Source organism: Leptopilina boulardi, unplaced genomic scaffold (genome assembly GCF_019393585.1).
Source record: "Leptopilina boulardi isolate dan_hultmark-lab unplaced genomic scaffold, ZJU_Lbou_2.1 LbouV2_310, whole genome shotgun sequence".
Lineage (NCBI taxonomy): Eukaryota > Metazoa > Arthropoda > Insecta > Hymenoptera > Figitidae > Leptopilina > Leptopilina boulardi.
This window is the reverse complement of record NW_026137875.1, coordinates 6,173,979-6,193,392: the sequence shown is the minus strand read 5'-3', so window position 1 is coordinate 6,193,392 and position 19,414 is coordinate 6,173,979. Positions and strand designations below refer to the sequence as shown.

Genomic DNA, 19,414 nt, shown 5'->3' with positions numbered 1-19,414 from the left:
TTTAATAGATTTTTAATGGAAACTTTTTTACAATTAAATAGATATACAGATTACTGTAAAAACAAAAAAATCAATAGTTGACTGTTAAAGAATGTGTATTAAAAAAAAGTTTAAAGTTAGTGAATTTTTAAAGAACTTCATTAAAATTAATAAAATTAATTAATTTGTAAATGACTTTTTAAATACAAATATTATTTCATATTTAACATTTACTATTTATTCAATTACTTAATTTTTCAAAAATATGGAATTATGTGATTTTATAATATACTTTTCAAAAATAGCAGACGACTTTCATTAGGGAAATCAATAGTTTAAGGTTTTTCCCGTTACGAACGCCACCTCCGACTATTCTAATTTTCCGGAATGCTTGTACCATAGTTGGGGACATTTTTCCTCTAATCGACGCATGGAGTGAAGACTCCTTATTCTTACTTCGTGTTGGCAGCATAGAGAGTGACCTCTAATTCTAATGCACATTAACCCTCCAATCTCTCATCCAAAATTGTCTCATGCAAATACTACCCTCCCCACCACTCCCCTCACGTCATCGTAGAGGGTTAATTTTGACCTATTTGCGCGCGCACCCACCCTCCACAAGGTATATAGAAAAAAAAAGTCGTGCTTGCGAGTATTATTTTGTACTTCTCGAAATACATACAGTATTTCACTGTGTGTTGACCGTGAAGTAAATGCGCGAACCGGGTGATTCCACGATGTGAAATTCATATCGTCTTTTCGTCAGGAAAATCCTCCTGCTACTCTATACATATAGATATATAACCTATAATAAACACTCGTATGTACATCGTGAGAATAGTGAATAATAAATTTTCGTCATTTCCGCGCATGAACCCGGAAGAAATGGACGACCTCAGATCATCATCATCATCATTCAGTGGCCTTGAATAGTAAGTCTCTCCGAAAAGAACATTTATAACACAATGATCATTACATATATATGTATATATGTATACATGAAGGGTGTATCATGATCGATTTGTTTCTTGCGTGGGAGAGGCCGGTTTATATCCCAATAGTAAAAATGTATTAGACTAAAGTTTCCTCATACAAAATTTATCGTCATATTTACTGTCTAGACGATAAATCAAATATTAATATTGGAAATAATTTATTTTATTCCAGTGAAAATTCAGGTTATTAAAATAGAAAAAAAAATTTCATCAATCTGTGACAATAAGAAAATAAATACTCTGTAAACAAATTTACTACAAAGCAAACATATATTATACGAGTCGAGGGGAAATGTATAAATCAATTTCTTATCAGATCATGCGAGAATGAAATGCACCCTCGCGTTGAATTTTTTTTGTGTATAAATGTAGGTCAGGAGGGAAGTTCTCCTTTTTTTTCGACCCCCGAAAAATCGAGCAACCTTCTTTTTTTTTTTTAATATAATTTATTATAGATAGTCGCTCAATTTGGCCCTGACTTATGTAGACGCATACCGGCATTATTTCAGCAGGCAGGGGTTGATTGTTCGCTATATAAATTCGATCCTTGCAACTGCGCAAAGTCCTGCGGAGGAGGTGAAAGAGAAAGAGGTGGTGATAAGGCGGGAGGGAGGGAAAAAAGAAAGGAAAAAAAAAAAAAAAAAAAACCCTCTCGAGCAAACGACACCTGCAGTAGCATCCCTAGTACCGGTTGAATCGTTTCGTATATTTCATAACTGAATATTGCCAATTTTGATTAATTTCCTGTGTGTTATCGGATGTTATTGGACAAATTGCTCGTTTATCGATTTGGAGAATTCATTTTCTGAAGAATCAAAAAATTTTTTTATAGCCAAAGGTTTATGCAGACCTATATAATACCAAACAGGTGTCAGTTTGTTTCATCGATAAAACACTTTAAAAAAAAAAAAAATTTTCCACTATATAAATAAAAGAAAAAATTTATATTTTTTTCTTTTTTTTTTTACATAAGAAACGTTTTTTCATTTTAAAAAATTGATTTTTTAATTTAATTTTAGAAAGAAAATATTTTTTTTTTCTTTTTTTTTCAAGTACAATATGGAACTTTTTAATTGTAGAAAAATAGTAATGATACACGTGTCTTCTGAGAATGCACAAAGATTCGAGAAAATTAAACGTAAAGGTGCAATTTTCTTGGCCAATTTATTTAAATCGAAAACATTGACTCTAGGAATGAGGATCAACACGAATGAGGAGATGGAACGAGCCCCGAGAGTCGAAACTCCAGGTGAGATTTATTTTTTCACTATTTTCTGAGTTTATTTATTTAAATTATATATATATTTTTTTTAATATTCCATTAACTTTAATGATTTCGAGTTTTTATTTGATCATATATGGATGGAAAAAATTCTCTACTATCGAATATAAATTCAATCAACTCACTCGTTTTCAATTTAGCCGGTTTTTTATTTAAAAAAAAGAGTGATGTTTTTCTTATATTGAAAGAGAATTCAGAATTTATGAATAATTTACAATTTTTTGATAAATTTAATATTTACAATATAAATAATAGGTATTGTTTAAAAAAAAAACAGGTCACTTTATATAGAAAAAATAAAAAAAAATTTTAACCCTTAAAGTACACATTGGGTACAAATCGCCCATATGTGATTTTTAAAATTGGGGGCCTTCTTTGAAAACAACACGGAGAAAAAAGATTTCTTTTATAAAGTAACTTTTACTACTTTCAGAGTAAAACTGGACCAACTCGAAGTTTCTGCGCATCTCTGGCAATTTTTACTCCAAAAATAGTAAAATTTACTCTAGAAATAGTAAAACTTACTACGGAAACAGTAAAATTTACTACAGAAATAATAAATTTTACTATTTTTGGAGTAAAAATTGCCAGAGATGCGCAGAAACTTCGAGTTGGTCCAGTTTTACTCTGAAAGTAGTAAAAATTACTTTTTCTTTTTCTCCGTGAAGTCATTGTTTATTTTTAAATATTTTTTAAAAAATTAATTTTTTTATTAATAAAATTATATTTTTTAAAAAATTAATTTTTTTATCAATAAAATTATATTTTTTATGTTCCTTAGAAAATTTCCAATCAATTAAAAAAAAAACTCAAACGTAAGTTTATTATGGTTAAAGTAACTGGAAATTTGATTTCCTTTTTCAATTTCTATTTAATTATATTGAAATTTATACTCAAAGTGTTCATTGTACAAAATTATTTTGAAGGCACTGAGGAAAGACTTAATTTTAACGCATTTTTCAAATTAATTTAATTTTCATTTTCTTTTTTTTTGTAAAATTTCTAAAATAATTAGATACAAACTCATGCATTTTTTGTATGAATAAAAAAAATAAAAAAATATTATTACACTAAAAAAACATATTTAAAATATAAACTAATACAAAAAATATGACAATTACTAATTTATTTAAAAATAATTCTATAAACATTCAAATATTAACGATGCTGAAGTCAACAACGTTGATTATTATTATTTTCATTACTACTATTATTATTATTATTATTATTATTATTATTATTATTATTATTATTACTATTAGAAAAAAATTATTTTTTAAAACGAAAAATTATAAAAAATTTTATCTAAAAAAATGTTTTTTTAAATAATTTTTTCAGGCCTCGGATTATACGACTTTTTTTTCAAAAAATAAGCCAAAAGTTTTGAACGTTCATATGAACGAAATTTTTTTTGCAACTTCTTCAAGTACGAATTTTATTACAAAATATTGTTCAAAATATCTAAAAAGAAGTTATTAATTTAATAATTATTTAATTTACTGTTTTATTTAACATAGTCATCATAATTTTTAATAATTTATTGATTGAAAAATATATTTCGTTCATATGAACGTTCAAAACTTTCGGCTAATTTCAAAAATACGACTTTTTTCGACTTATTTTAAAAAAAACCGAAGTACGCAACGTTTATGATAAACGATTTTTAAAGAAATAATTTTTTTAAATGAAAAATTCTATAATTTTTCGCCAAAAAAATATATCTTGTTGTTTTCATTAATCAACAAGCATTTTTCAATTAAAAACTTTTGGAATTCAATTTTTGTATGTGTGATTTCTAATAAATTCTGGAATTGAATAAAATATTTTGAAATTCAATTAATTTCCAAAAATTTCAATTTAAAAACTTCTAAAATTTAATTATTTCTACAATTTTCCATTTAAAATTTTTTTAAATTTATTAATTTCAATTATAACTCTCCTGAAATTCAATTATTTTTAATGATTTTTAAAAAATTCTTCGAAAATTCAACTATCTGAAATAATTTTTTACTTAAAAAGTTTTCAAATTATTGTATTTTTGTCTGTAATTTGTTAAAAAAAATTTTATTAACAGAAATCATCAAAAAATTTTAATTAAAAATCACTTGAAGTTCAATTAATTTCAAAAATCTAAATTGTAAATCTTTGAAAATTCAACGATACTTTTAAAAAATGTTATCTAAAATTATTTGATAAATTATTTTTAGTTCTATATAAAATTTAATATTATTGTCGTAAAATTAATAAAATCTTTTGAATCTGTAAAACTTAATCAAGTATTGTCTGAAATTTTTTTGATCATCAAAACTAAAAACTATGACAAAAATTTTTAATTCAAATAAATTGCTTAAATCAGGCTTCAAAAAATTACAAAAATGGAACTTTAAGAATTTTTTTTTTTAAATTTGTCCTACTTAAATAAAATTTTGAAAATTTGTCTTACAATTAGTTCGATTCTGAAATATTCGAAATTTTTCTTGATAATATTCTTATAGAATTATTCTCATTACAGAATTAATAAAATGAATTTAATATCTAATAACATTAGTTATTTAAAGTAAAATATTTATTAACCAAGTAAATTGTCTTAAAATAAAAAAACGATTTTTTCAAACTTTTTTTGGAATATAAATTAAAATGAATTTTTTTGTGCCTTAAAAGTCGATCCGAGGCCTGTGTTTTGATCAATAAATATTGCAAGAAATATCTTTGAGACGAAAATTCATAGAATTTTTTATTAAATGAAATTAAGTGAAATTTCAATTTTTTAAAAACCTGTAACGTTACTTAGAGATGTTCATTTGTGTTTCAATATTATTAAGAATTTAAAATTATACTTCAACATTATGAAATAGAAAAAATTGTTATTAGTTAATCAAATGTTTTAATAGAACTTGAAGTTTTTAAAAAATTAAAATTTAATCTTCTTTAATTATTTTTAACTGACAATTTTTAAAAATCTGTTTTTCAATATTCCGGACAATTAATCGCTTATGGATTTAAAAAAAAAATCAATTTTTATAAAAAATTTATAAAAATTTGTATAAAAATATAAAAAAAAAAATTTTTAATTACAAAATAGTTACAAATTATTTTTCTTTAAAAAAAACAGAATTGACACCCCTAAACAATTTTAATTTAAAAATCAGTAATTTGCAAAAAAATAAATATACAACAGAAGAATTTCGTTTATCATAAATCTTAATAGCAAATGAAGCAAATATTGTATTATGTATGAAAAATTATTACACTTTATTCGTATATATGGAAAGTAGGTCGTAAAGAGAGAAAAATTATTTATTTGTTCGTGTGTGACCTATATAAAAAAAGTTTTGGTCGTAAACTAAAAAATATGACATCATTTTGGCTGCAAAAAAATCGATTTTTCCATCATAGTTACAAAATCATTTGCAGATAAGAAAAGACATATATCTATACAATCATAAGAATATAATAGGGACATTTTTTTTTTTTGTATATTATGTTTTATGCATGTCTTTAATAGACAAGCCCTCAGTCTAAAGTCGATTAGGGTCAATCTGATAACGTCAAAAACAATAAAAATGAAGTAATTTTTCATTTGAATACAAGGAAAAGTAATATGTATATTATTTTCTACCTTTTAGTCTATTAACATAAAAAATGAGCACTTGCAGAATAAAAAAAAAAAAAAAAACAAAGTTATTATAAAACTTCTTATTTGAATAAATAAATTAAAGTAACATTTTTATTGTTGGTGTTCCCTTTAAGTAAATCGATTGTAAATATAGTAATTTGATATAAAACATTTAATACTAAAAATTATTATTAAATTTCATACACAAAAATTAGTAAATTTTTGATAAATGATTAGAAAAAAAAATTTGTTTTAAAACGGAAAATTACAAAAAAAAAATGTTTTTTTTTTTCATAATTAATCATTAAAAATTGCAAGAAATATCTTTGAGGTGAAAATTCATAAACGTTGTGAATTTCAGCATCGTATATTATCACACTCGTGTGTATTCAATGATAATAATATCTACATTCATGAATATATAGCCAAGTGTGATTAATAATTTGCCCCAGCGTGTGGAACTCATAAATAATTATAATTTGTGTGTTATGAAATTTTAGCCGTTATCACGAATGTTTGTCGGCGAAGTGGAAATGAAATTGACAATGTGGTGTCGAGAATTCCCTCGACCTTAAGTGTGACGGCCGTGGATGTCGTTGTTGCCTGCCAGCCTTCACCGTCTCATTCGATCCTGACATTGACCCCCGGAAGGACTCGTAACATCGACCAGGACATGGAAGCCTTAAGGCTCAGTCGTCAGGACAATCCATTTCTCCAGGTTCAAATTTACTTTTTTAAATTAACATCAATTTTTTTTACAAAAGAATTGTTAAAATTTTTCATTCATTCATTCATCATTATTATTCAAGTTCAACCTAGAAAAAAAAATAATATATTTTTCCTCATGAATAACCAAAAATTTTTTTTCATTGCTCTTTTCTTCGTGAACGAAATACTAATTTGAAAAATTTGCAAAAATAAATAAAAAATTAATTTTTTCAATAAATCAAAATTTAAATTAATTGATTCAAATTTTAATTTCATTTAAATTTTCATTTAAATTTCAAGTAAGCGAATTTTCATACAAATTTAATATAATTCAAATTTTAATTATATGCAAACTCCAACCGATCGAAAATTAAAATTGAAGAAATTTCAATCAATCTAAAAATTAATCGATTTGAGTTTCAAAATTAACTAAATTTTAATTTATCAAACATTTAATTGATTTAAGATACAATTTATTCACATTTCAATTTGTCTAAATTTTAATTGATTTATGAAAAATTATCAGAATGGCAATTTATTTAAATTTTAATTGATTTAACTTTCAAATTATACGAATTTCAATTTGTCCAAATTTTAATTGATTTAAGATTCGAATTATCCGAATTTTAATTTGTCCACATTTTAATGGATTTAAATGTTTAATTATCCGAATTTTAATTTATCTAAATTTTAATTGATTTATGTTTCAAATTATTAGGATTTCAATTTATCCGAATTTCAATTTTTTTTTGTAATTCAATTTATCCAAAATTCAATTTACTCATATTTTAAACTATTAATGCTTCAATCTTTGATGAAAAATTTGAAAGTTATTTTTCACGTTAATTGATTTTTTTTTTAAATTTAAAAATACGAAAATATGAATTTGGGATTATTGTTTTTTTTTTTATGAAATTCAAGTTTTAAAAATGTTGAAAACATTTTTTCTTCCCTATAAAAATTTTGTTATAATTTTTTTTGTTTTTTTTTTTTTGTTATAATTTTTTATAATTTTTTTAATTTTTCTTTATTCACTTTCAGGTGCTAGCGAGTCGGGAAAATCTAGTCGAGTCAATAGAGGAATCAGAATCCGACGACGCAATATTGATGGCACAGGTTAAACTAATTTACCTTAATTAACAATTAAAATGATAATTCTAAAATCAATATAATCATAAATAATATTAAATAATAATATTGCGAGAGAAATAATATGAGACCAGGGTTATATTAGGGTATAGCCAATCGATAGTCAATATAATCCTATATATCTATATAACTACTATATAGCAGAGATTTATCATTAAAGACACGAAATGCCCTCGTTAAAGATATTAGCTAAGAGAATTTCCAATAACTTAAAAATCATAAATTTTCTTTATTATTTGCACTTTTAAAAAATTAAATTTTTCTGTTTTTTATGAGAAACAATGTTGCCTCATAAATAAGTGAAAATTATGAATTATTATTAATATAAAAGAAGAAATTAGGTTTTAAATAATTTTAGAAAACATATTTTTAAATCAGACGTTCTTTTTAAATTTGTATGAGTTCAAATTTTGAATATTTGTTGATTCAACATTTTTTAAAATTATTTTATTTAACAATTTTCTATTAGGTAATTGATCTTTTACGCAAATTAAAAAAAACTATTAATTTTTGATTATTATTCTTATACTATTATTATATTTGGAATATTTCTAACAACTGTTTTCATGTTTTTTGAAAATTTTTAAATTTTATTCTGAACTTTTTAATTTAAAGTTTTTTAAGTCGGATTTATGGAAATTATTGCATGTTATTTATTCAGAATTTCAGTAAAATTTTAAAAAGGAATATAACTAAAAAATTATATTATATTCTTCACAAATTCTTTACAAATTCAATTATCTTAAATTATTTTTCAATTACAAATTATTTCATCTAAAACTTTTTGGCAATAAATTTTTCAATAAAAAATTTTTAAGTTCAAATTTTTGTCTTTAATTTTTAATAAATTCTTCATCAATAAAAATCACCAAAAAATTTCAATTCAAAATTACTTGAATTCAATTATTTTTAATAATTTAAATTTAAAACCTTCTAAAATTTAATTTCAAAGGGTTTCACCCTATTTACTTTAAGTCGTTGATATATTCAGTTTAGAAAAGTATTAAGTCTAAAATTTAGTTTTATTTTTGAAAATGTTATCTAAAATTATTTGATAAATTATTTTCAATTCTGTAAAATTTAATTATTGTCTCAAAATTTAATAAAATCTTTTGAAATTTAATTATTTCTAAAAATTTCAACTATAAATCTTCCAAAGTTCAATTATTTTTAATAATTTTAATATTTTTTTAAAAATTCAATTATTTAAAAAGTTTCAAATAAAAACTCTAAAATAATTGAATTGTTGTTAGAATTTTTTTTATTTTTTTTTTTAGAAATTTCTCCTACTTAATTAAAATTCTAAAAAATTAACGTCTTCGATTTTGAAATATTCAAAATAAATTTTGTTGATAATATTCCTATGGAATTAAATTTAATTAAAATAAAAAATCGACTTTTTCGAGTTTTTTTTTTGGAATGTAAATGGACTAAAATGACTTTTATTGTGCCTTAAAGTTGATCCGAAGCCTGTAGATTTAAAACTGGAAAAAAAAAATAATTTCTCTTTTCGTATTGTAGGAGTTAGGAGACTCGGATCCACTTACCTTAGCACAAGTACACGAGCATCTGGTAAGAAGTCCTCCACCTGCCTCATGGTCAACTACGCCTATGTTCCATTTTTCACATCAAAATAATAGCGGGAGAAGTGACACTTCAACTTTTTACAAGAGTCCACCAAAAACCCCAGCTAGGCACAGCAGCAGTGATGTTGAAGTAAGAAGTGATCCACCTACAGACATAAGAGGTAATTCACAAAATTAATAAGACATAAACTGAATCAATATATTATTAATGGGTGATTCTCTTGAAATATTTCATTTTATTAGTTGAAAACAAAAAAATACTAATTGAACTTCAAAACATTGAATCCTGTTTTAAAAGATTTAATAATACTTTTATTCTTGATCATGCTAATTTTTAACTTTAAAATAATAATAAAAATAATAATTATTATTATTTCGCTGGTTTAGTGGAAAAAAAGGACACGTGAAATTTTCGTTGAAAACGATGACACGTGCCTTTATATTTGAATACACGTGTCCCCCTTTTTCAACGAAAATTTCATGTGTCCTTTTTTTTCACTAAACCATCAATTTAATGATTCTAATTTATTATTTTTATTCATAAAAAATTGGAGATTTTAAAAGACAAGAATAAAAAATTTCTCAACATGCAAAAATCAGAGAAATGATGATTTCAACGTTCTTTTAATTTTATTTAATATTAAGTAATTTTTCCTTAATATTAAAATACTATAATTTTCAATGAAAATATGTTTTTTGTTTCGACTTATACTAGTCAATTATTTGGTATAAGATATTAATGACTTGAGTCTCAATGATTAACAATAAAAAAACTTTTTCACGCGGAAAATAATAAAATTGCTTACAAATTTTTCTTTTAACAATTTGTTGATCCAAGAAACTTGAAAAAATTAAAAAAAAAATTATAATAATTTATAAAGAAAAATATATTTTTTTCTTAATCTTCAAAAATATTTTCATCATCAGAAGTGTATAAAAATTTTTTTTGCGTATTTATTTTGGAAGTTAACGGAAAATATTGTCTCTTTAACATAAGTCAATTTTTATGTCTTTTTTTAAATGACGATGTTCAAGAGAGATGTGAATTATGGTAACCTATTTACAGACGTGATAAATAAAGAAAATACAATGTCTTCAGGTAATTTAATCCTCTTTTTATATTTTTATATATGATGTATTCCACGCCAAAGTGTAAGTCCATCTGGAATTGCATCTCCGATTATTTTGAGATTTTTTTTTCTTTTTGTACTAATTGAGACTAGCTTCCATGAATTTTATCAAATTTTTTTAGCAAGCCGTTTTCAAGTTATAGAATTTTGAAAATTGGAGAATTTTCATGACTTTTAATTTTTGAATGCTCATAACTTCCTTAAAAATGCATAAATTTTAAAAGTCTTTTTTTCAAAATGTTTGTTTATAAACGTAATTTTCAAAAAAAAAAAAAATCTAAAATTTTTTTTAAACGATATTACTATCAAATTTTTGAGTTTTAATGATAAAAATATTTTTGGTTTTTTTTTTATACTACGTAGTTTTATGTACCAAAATTTATGGTTTTTTTCGTTTATTGGGTAAAATATGCAAAATTAAAAAAAATTCATAAGATATAAAAAATGTATTTTAATAAGATCTATAACATTTGTTTGAAAGTTTTTTTTAAATTTTGCATATTTTACCCAATAAACGAAAAAAACACGTAGCTGCAGTACGCAACGTTTATGATAAACGATTTTTAAAGAAATAATTTTTTAAAATGAAAAATTCTATAATTTTTTGCCTAAAAAATATTTCTTGTAGTTTTCATTAATTAACAAATTATAAAAAAATATTATTTAGGCAAAAAATTATAGAATTTTTCATTTTAAAAAATTATTTCTTTAAAAATCGTTTATCATAAACGTTGCGTACTTCAGCTTCGTAAAAAAAACCATAAATTTTGGGATTTTTTGGGGTATTGTCACTATGATTTTAGTAATCAGCGCATCAAAATACATAAAAGTACGTAGTATAAAGAAAAACCAAAAATATTTTTAAAAAATTCAAAATTTTTTGAAAAATTCCAAAAATATTGTAAAAATTGTTTGCCCATTATCGGGCTAGGCTTAAAAGTTTTGTAAAAAGAAGCAGTTTTTCAGAAAAAATTATCTATTAATTTTTAATTAATTTAATTAAATAACAAAAATTTGTTTATAATTTTTAAACCCATTCTCCCTGTTTTTAAAGATCGCAAAAAAATTATGTATATTATAAAATAATTAAAATAATGTTAAAGCTGAAATGTTTTCAGTATAATGTTTTTTGTATAATATTTTCGCGATTATAGGTAATTTATTATAAGAAATTCATTATAAAATTTTTTTTCTCAAATAATTATAAAAATATAATTATTAGAGACTCTGTTATGAAATCATTACAATTTTATAATTATGAAAATGTAATTATAGAAAATAAAATTTTTCACGTGCAAAAATTAAAATATTATAAAATTAAAATTATAAAAATTTAATTACAGAAATTAATTAATTTTTTATTTTACTGATAACTATATATAGTTTTGTAATTAAATTTTTGTAATTTTAATTTTATAATATTTTAATTTTTGCACGTGAAAAATTTTATTTTCTATAATTACATTTTCATAATTATTAAATTGTAATGATTTCATTACAGAGTCTCTAATAATTATATTTTTATAATTATTTGAGAAAAAAAATTTTATAATGAATTTCTTATCAAAAAATTACCTATAATCGCGAAAATATTATACAAAAAACATTATACGAAAAACATTTCAGCTCTAACATTATTTTCTTATAAGGAATTTTCATAAGGGAAGGATTAGAAAATTAAAAAAAAAATTTTCTCGAAAACAAAAAATAAAGCTATCATGAAATTTTCGGTTTGTCTTTTTATCATAAGTTGAATATTTTTGTTTTTTTCGAAGTTGAAAAACAGGAAGAACAATTATTTCATACTAAAAAAAAAAAATTTATTTTTTAAACAAATTTATTAAAAAAGTCATAATTTTTATTACTTTTTTCTAAATGTTGAACATTTTGCTACACCAAAAAGAAATCTTTGAATAACATTTATTTATTTAACAAGTAAACGGACTTACGGAAATAAAAATAAAAATAAAAAAAAAATCAATGAAAAATGAAACTTGGTATTCTTATATTTTTCACTAATTGAAATTTGTATTCATAACGAAAAGGATCTTCTGATAATTTCCAACTATGTATATAGTGTATGAAACAATTTTTAATTTTTTCACATACATTAAAATTCCATATTTTCTGATTTTTTTATCAGATAATTTCTAATAAATAACACACGCTATATACGACTTTCATCTTTTTAAATGATGACTTATATTTCTACCGAGAAACAGTAATAATTCTCAACAAATTGAAGTTAATATGATACGTTATGAAGATATATCATTTTTTGGGATATTATATAATTAAAGATGATGCTGCAGCTAGTGACTTTCCCGAAACAAGGTTCCTCTCTTTATATATATATATATATATATATATATATATATATATATCTACATTAAACAGGGAAAGTGGACGTCCTTGACCTTCCTAGGCCAAGTTATACACGCTCCATCGATCTCCTTATTTTTAACACGAATAAATTAAATTCTTGTCTAAAATTGGGCGAGCTTAATCTCCAACATTGTCAAAAATAATTGTCCGATTAGCTAAAAGTATATATATATATAAATATACATATATATATATTTTCAGACATATTTTCACTCTTGAAAAATAAAAATATACAAAAGCGAACTATATTTATGATTAATTATAAAAGAATGATTGATCAAAACTTTCTTTTGATTATAAATGAATCAGCGCAATAGGAAGCATTTATTGATTCAGAATTATTGTCTTCTAATGAGAATTATTGCACATTGAATAGACAGTTCTGTCAGTTAATACATATTTCATTAATAAAAGACCATTCTATATTGATAAACAATAGAAAATAAATAATTAACTCTTATATAATACAATTTATCAGAGTTTATAATTAATTATGCCTTTATATGTACCTACATTAATAAGAAATACTCTAATTAATTACCTACACTCAGAGAAATGGTATCATTGTCTCCGAGCCTACTAACTCATTTATTTGTTGCAGAAATATTTTATTTCATTGAAATAAAAAATTTATTTGAGCCAAAAGAAAAATTTAATTCTGACAAATAAAATTTTTATTTACGCCAAATAAATAAGTTAGTTGGCTCTGAGACAAATATACGTTTATTTAAATCAAATATATTTTATTTTGTTCAAATAAATTATTTCTCTAGACGTATATCATCGAAAAATCAATAATATAAGCCTCTTGAATCGTAAGTTGTTTCATTTTTTGCTTTTTCACTGAAAAAATTTAATCAGCATCAAAAATAACAAAAAAAAAAATTTTTTTTAACTTGAAGCTCATATATATTTTTTAAAGATAAAAATATTTGCAATGATAAGAATAAAATATTTTTTACATCATTAAAAAAGAATTTTTTTTGAATTATCAATAACTTGCCAAACATTTATAGATACAAAAAAATAATAAAAATAATTTGTAAAAAATAAACGATTGAATTTTTTGTGAATAAATTATTTGAACAAAAAGTTATATCAGACACACACTAAAACAATTTGCAAAATTTTTTTTGAATTGAAAAAGAAATTATTGTTGAGAAAAGAATTAAAATTTAATTTTTATTTGTAAAAAATTTTCTCATTTTTATATTTTTCAAGGCTGAAAATTAAATTTTTCAGTATTAAAGTAAAAAAAAAAAAATTTTTAATTTATATTTAATATATTCGTTCAATTTTTTTATTTCAAATTTTTAGCTTATCAAAATAAAACTTGTTTTAAAATATGACTTTTTGAAGTATTTATTAAAAAATATTTATGTCAAAACGATTACAAGCAGATAATGTAGAATATTTAAAAACGTATCGACTGATTTATTTGAGAAATTTTACTGTTAATTATTACAAAGTTATTGACGTTTCAAACATTTCTTTTTAGAACAATAATTTTAGTTTAAAATTTTTATACGAGTTCTGATATATATATTCTAAAAACAAGTTCAAACTTTATTATCGAATTATTGACTTTTTAAAAATCGACAATTTATTTATTTACAGTAATAAACTGGGCTTACACAAAAAATTAACAAAAATAAGATCTCGGATTATACGACTTTTTCGACTTCTTTTTTAAAAAATTTTTTAAACAAAATACGTCTTTTTTATTGTACAATACAGATCTTCTTAAGATCTTTTTTATTTCAATTATTTAACAAATTTTTAACTAAAATTATTCTCTAAATTAATTATTTTAAATAATTTGAATGAAATTCTTTACAAATTCAATTATGTACCTTAAATTATTTTCAATTCTGTAAAATTTTACAAAATCTTTTGAAATTAAATTATTTCTAAATATTTCAACTGTAACTCTTCCAAAATTCAATTATTATTTTTAATAATTTTACTATTTCTTTAAAAATTCAATTATTTAAAAAAGCTTCAACTTAATTATTATTTTCCGAAATTTTCTTTTGACCATTAAAACTAAAAACTATGCAAAAATTTTTTAAATTAAAATTATTTGCATAAATTAGACTTTAAAAAATTTTTTAAATGAAACTTAAATTTTCTTTTTTTAAATTTGTCCTACTTAATTTAAATTTTGAATATTTGTCTTAGTTTAGTTTTGAAATATTCGAAATAAATTTCCTTGACAATACTCTTGTAGAATTATTCTTATTAAGGAATGAAAAAATGAATTAAATAATATGCAATAATTTGAGATCTTTTATTTAATGTACAATAACAGTAGATATTTAAAGTAAAATATAAAAACTAATTAAATTAAAAAATCGACTTTTTCAACTTTTTTTGCAATGTAAATCGACTAAAACGACTTTTTTTGCGCCTTAAAGTCGATCCGAGACTTGAAAAATGAAAATAAGTATAGGTAAAAACTAAAAAATTGAAATAATAATATTTGGATTTTAATTTTTAATTCAAAAATATATTTAAAAAAAAATATATTTTCTGATGCTTGCATTATTAGATTTATCGTTTAAGTATTTATTATATAAAAAAACAGACTACTTAAAAATCAACTTTTGAAAAAGGTAAAAATAAAGATTTAAATTTAAAAAATCAGATTTCAATAAAAAATAGTATGTTTTGATTTTTGTTTTTAAAAATCATGATTTAGATCAACTCCGATATTTTAAACTTTATTTTTTTAAACGAAATTGTTCCTTTTTTGCTGTTGTAATATTGAAATATTAAAAAAACGATTGATTTTGGTAACGGAAAATTGACGATTATTATTATTACTATTATATATATTTTATAATATTATGTATTTTCTTCTTTTAGAAAAATAATTTGAGAAAAAAAAACTAATAATTAAAAATTTCGTTTTCAGATCGACATTCACATCCTTTCTCTCTACTAAATCCAACACCAATTCGTTCCCTATCAGAAGTTAGACGATTGCATAGATCAGCGGATGACAGTGTTCAGCTAATGTCATCGGAATGAAATACTTTTGATCGCCATTTTTGGCAACGACATGGAAAACCAACGAATCACTTTTATTAAATATTAATAATAATAATAATAATAATAATAATGAAGTGATGGTTAAATTGTTATCAATTTTTTGAGGTCATTAGATTCTGGTAATACAATGGCTATATATATATAAATGATAATTATATATAAATCAATCAGAGAAAAGAAAAATCTCTATAAGAATAACGACCGATATAAAATCTATCGATCTATATATATATAAATTAATTCGCCTTATTCCTGATGACACTTTATACATTTTATTAAAAAAAAAAAGAAAAAAAAAGTGACTTGGCAAATTTCTTTATCTTTCATAAAGGCTTAATGCCTTAATGCCTTACTGATTGTGCGAATTTAAAATTCTCAATTTGCTCTAAAAATGGCAAATCTTTCTTTGTTCCACATTCGGGAATTAGCTAAAAAAAAAAAAAAAAAAAACTTTATGACGTGATATATCACAAATACAAATTTGTTTTGTCGTCAGATTGACGAAACGTTTATTTCAAATTTTCTTTAATTGCTATAGTACAATTATTATTTTTATTTATTACTATCAGTATTGTTAAAAAAAAACAATGAAATATCGAAAAATTCCATCCTTATAATAAAACTATCATTATAAAAAAAAAAAAAAAAAAAATGGGGTGTGTAATATATAATTTTCAATATTATATTGAAAATAGAATATTTTGTGCGTACAAATATTTTTCAATATCAGTCAATCAAGATTGTCAAATTATTATAAATTATACAGTATAAATCGAGTATTATAAAACATTTAGCATACCAAAAAATATACTGTCTAAATTATAATAATAAGCTGAAAATGATTTTTAAAGACAATTGAAAAATGGATTTTTAGATCTTCCTATATATATATATTATATAAAAAAAAATAGGGTGTGTGCCTATAATTTATTCGTCAAAGAATAATAATTTATGACTATACTGTTAGAAACTGTTTTTTCTTGATGAAAAATAATTTCATTTTCTTAAAAAAAAAAAAAATTTTTTTTTCATATTGCAAATACAATAATAAAATTCAAAAACGGGAAGTTTTTTAATCACTGTAAAAAGAAATTAAAAAATAAAAAAAAATATATTTTTCCACTAATCTTTACACAAATTTCAAGTATAATACACATTTTCTGCGTGAAAAAAAAACACACACACATTTTTAAACAGAAAAATTTCTAACAGTGTGGTTTTTTGTCTTACGGATTTTTGTGGCATGTATATAGACAGTAAATAACTGTCTTTTAAATTATTAGGGCCTACTTGACAATTATACATTTACTATTTATTATAGTAAAAAAAACAAGGTTCTTAGCAAAAAGGAACTTGAGCGATGTGTTTATAATGTTTATATATAATTGTACATTGTGTTATATTTATATATATAACAGGGTGTTTACAGCACAGAGAAAAAAAAAATTTAATTTAAAATTTTAAACAAAAATACAATAAAAATATTAAATATTACAGAATTTTCAAATTATTTCACTATATAAATAATTTACGCAATCTATTTTCAAAAAGTGAAAATAATATTTTTCTCTGTGAATAAATTTGGAAAAAAAATTTTTTTTTTTTAATCACGAGTTTATAGTTTTGTAAAACATCCTGTATATATATACATATTTTAGAATAGCAAATCAATAGACTTATTGAAAGTGTATTTTACATGAGCACCACGTTGCACCGCTTTACAAAAGCATAAAAAAAACACTTGAAGAATATTTTTCTAGAGTCCCGAGTTGCTCGAATTTTTTCATGATTGACTGTGTAAAATTTGTAAAAAAAAAAAAGAAGCACGCGAAATCAAAAAAAAAAAAAATGAGAAACCACAAAAAAATGCTCACGATGATTGACAGCAATGATGAAAGTAAAAAACGGTTCTCATTTTATACTTCAGCCAGAAATAATGTAAAAAAAAAACATTTTTAATTTTTCAAATTTCAAATCACTCAAAATAAATCGTGGCAATCGTTAACTTCAAATGTATAATATATTATAAAATTAAAAAAAAAAATTAAAAAAATTTAAAGTAAATTTAATATGAAAATGATAAAAAAAAATTATTTGATAATATAAAAATATGAAATTTGATACCAAAGAAAAAATTAATCGATAAAATGGAAAATTTGATACAAAACAAAATTTCACAAAATAATATTTCATATAAAAGAAAATAAGAAAATTTTTTATATTAAAAATGAAATTTGGTCTTTAAATAAAAAGAAAATTTTATAAATATTGATCGAAATTCGATCTTAAATAAAAAGAAAATTTTTTGAATAAAAATTGAAAAAAAAAATTATTGATTTTGTATAAAGCTTTGCTTTTAAAAAATTTTGTTCTTAAAAAAAACGTGGGTGTAGTTCACAACGTTTATATAATCAACGATTGAGAAAAAAACATATTTTTCTATGCAAATTATTACTATTTCTGATCTAAAAAATTTTTTCCAACGTTTCTTGATCAATAATTTTTTTAGAGAAAAATATTTTTTTTTCAATCGTTGATTCACCGACGTTTTAAAAATATTGTACATTGCATCTCAAGTAGCCTGTAAAAAAGATAATTTATTTTTAATTTGAAAAAAAAAAAATTTCCAAAGCTTATTGTCGAAAACATTTTTTTTTTTATTTATATATAAGAAGGAAATTATAAAGAAAAATATATTAAATCATATAGGAAGACATATTTAGAAAATTTTTTAATTAGAATTAAATTTATCTGGCTAATACTTTTGAAAAAGATATTATAAATTAATAAATGAATTTTTATTGTATGAAAAAAAAAATAAAAGCGAAAACGAGAGAGAGAGGAATTTAATTGCGGCTCTGAATGAGATTTTTAGAGCTTAAAACAATTTGAGATTACGATGAAATTCGTAGAAAATCTTAAACAAATATTTAAATAGAAAAGACTTATTAATCTAGTCCAAATAAATAATAAAATAAAACGTATACTATAATATACGCTAACTGCATTTATATCACGACTATCATAAAACTGCGAGAAAAGAATACGAAAAGTTATTTTCTTTTTTTTTTTAAATAACATTAAATGTGCAATTTATGTGTTCTGAACCATTTAGAAAATATTAAGTTATTGTATATAATATTAAGTTTATTAATATGGATATTATTTTATATTATTCTATTTTATTATTCAAAAAATATTTATTAATATATATATATATATATATATATATATATATATATATATATATTATATATTCAGTATTGCATTGTACTTTAATTTATGCTCAATTTAAAATAGTCAATTAAGTTTACGAAATGAAATAATTTGTAAAAATAAGTATTTTATATTCCAATAATTTCTAATATAAAAGATTTACCTGGGACAATTAACACATTTATCGAAAAAAAAATATTCTCCAATTGAGTAGGAATATTCCTATATTTTATGTTTACTTTTTTAAAATAATAATATTTCTCTACAAAAAAAAGAGAATTTTCTCCTTTCAATCAAAGAACCGGTTATAATAT

The 19,414-nt window shown here is 21.8% G+C and overlaps 1 protein-coding gene across 3 annotated transcripts; it reads left to right on the top strand.

Moving 5' to 3' along the window:
• The first annotated feature begins 584 nt into the window (after positions 1-584).
• LOC127283605 (uncharacterized) lies at positions 585-19,112 on the top strand. Of its 3 annotated transcripts, none has more exons than XM_051308594.1 (6): positions 585-911; positions 2,167-2,223; positions 6,373-6,590; positions 7,622-7,696; positions 9,251-9,476; positions 15,748-19,112. In XM_051308594.1, the coding sequence occupies exons 2-6, from the start codon at positions 2,169-2,171 to the stop codon at positions 15,861-15,863; spliced, it is 690 nt and encodes a 229-aa protein (XP_051164551.1). In that variant the 5' UTR covers positions 585-911; positions 2,167-2,168; the 3' UTR covers positions 15,864-19,112. The 3 variants fall into 3 exon arrangements, with proteins under 3 accessions (XP_051164551.1, XP_051164550.1, XP_051164552.1); XM_051308593.1 differs by lacking the exon at positions 585-911 and adding an exon at positions 1,634-1,842 and having other exon boundaries at positions 2,054-2,223; XM_051308595.1 differs by lacking the exon at positions 585-911 and adding an exon at positions 1,635-1,842.
• The last annotated feature ends 302 nt before the right edge of the window (positions 19,113-19,414 follow it).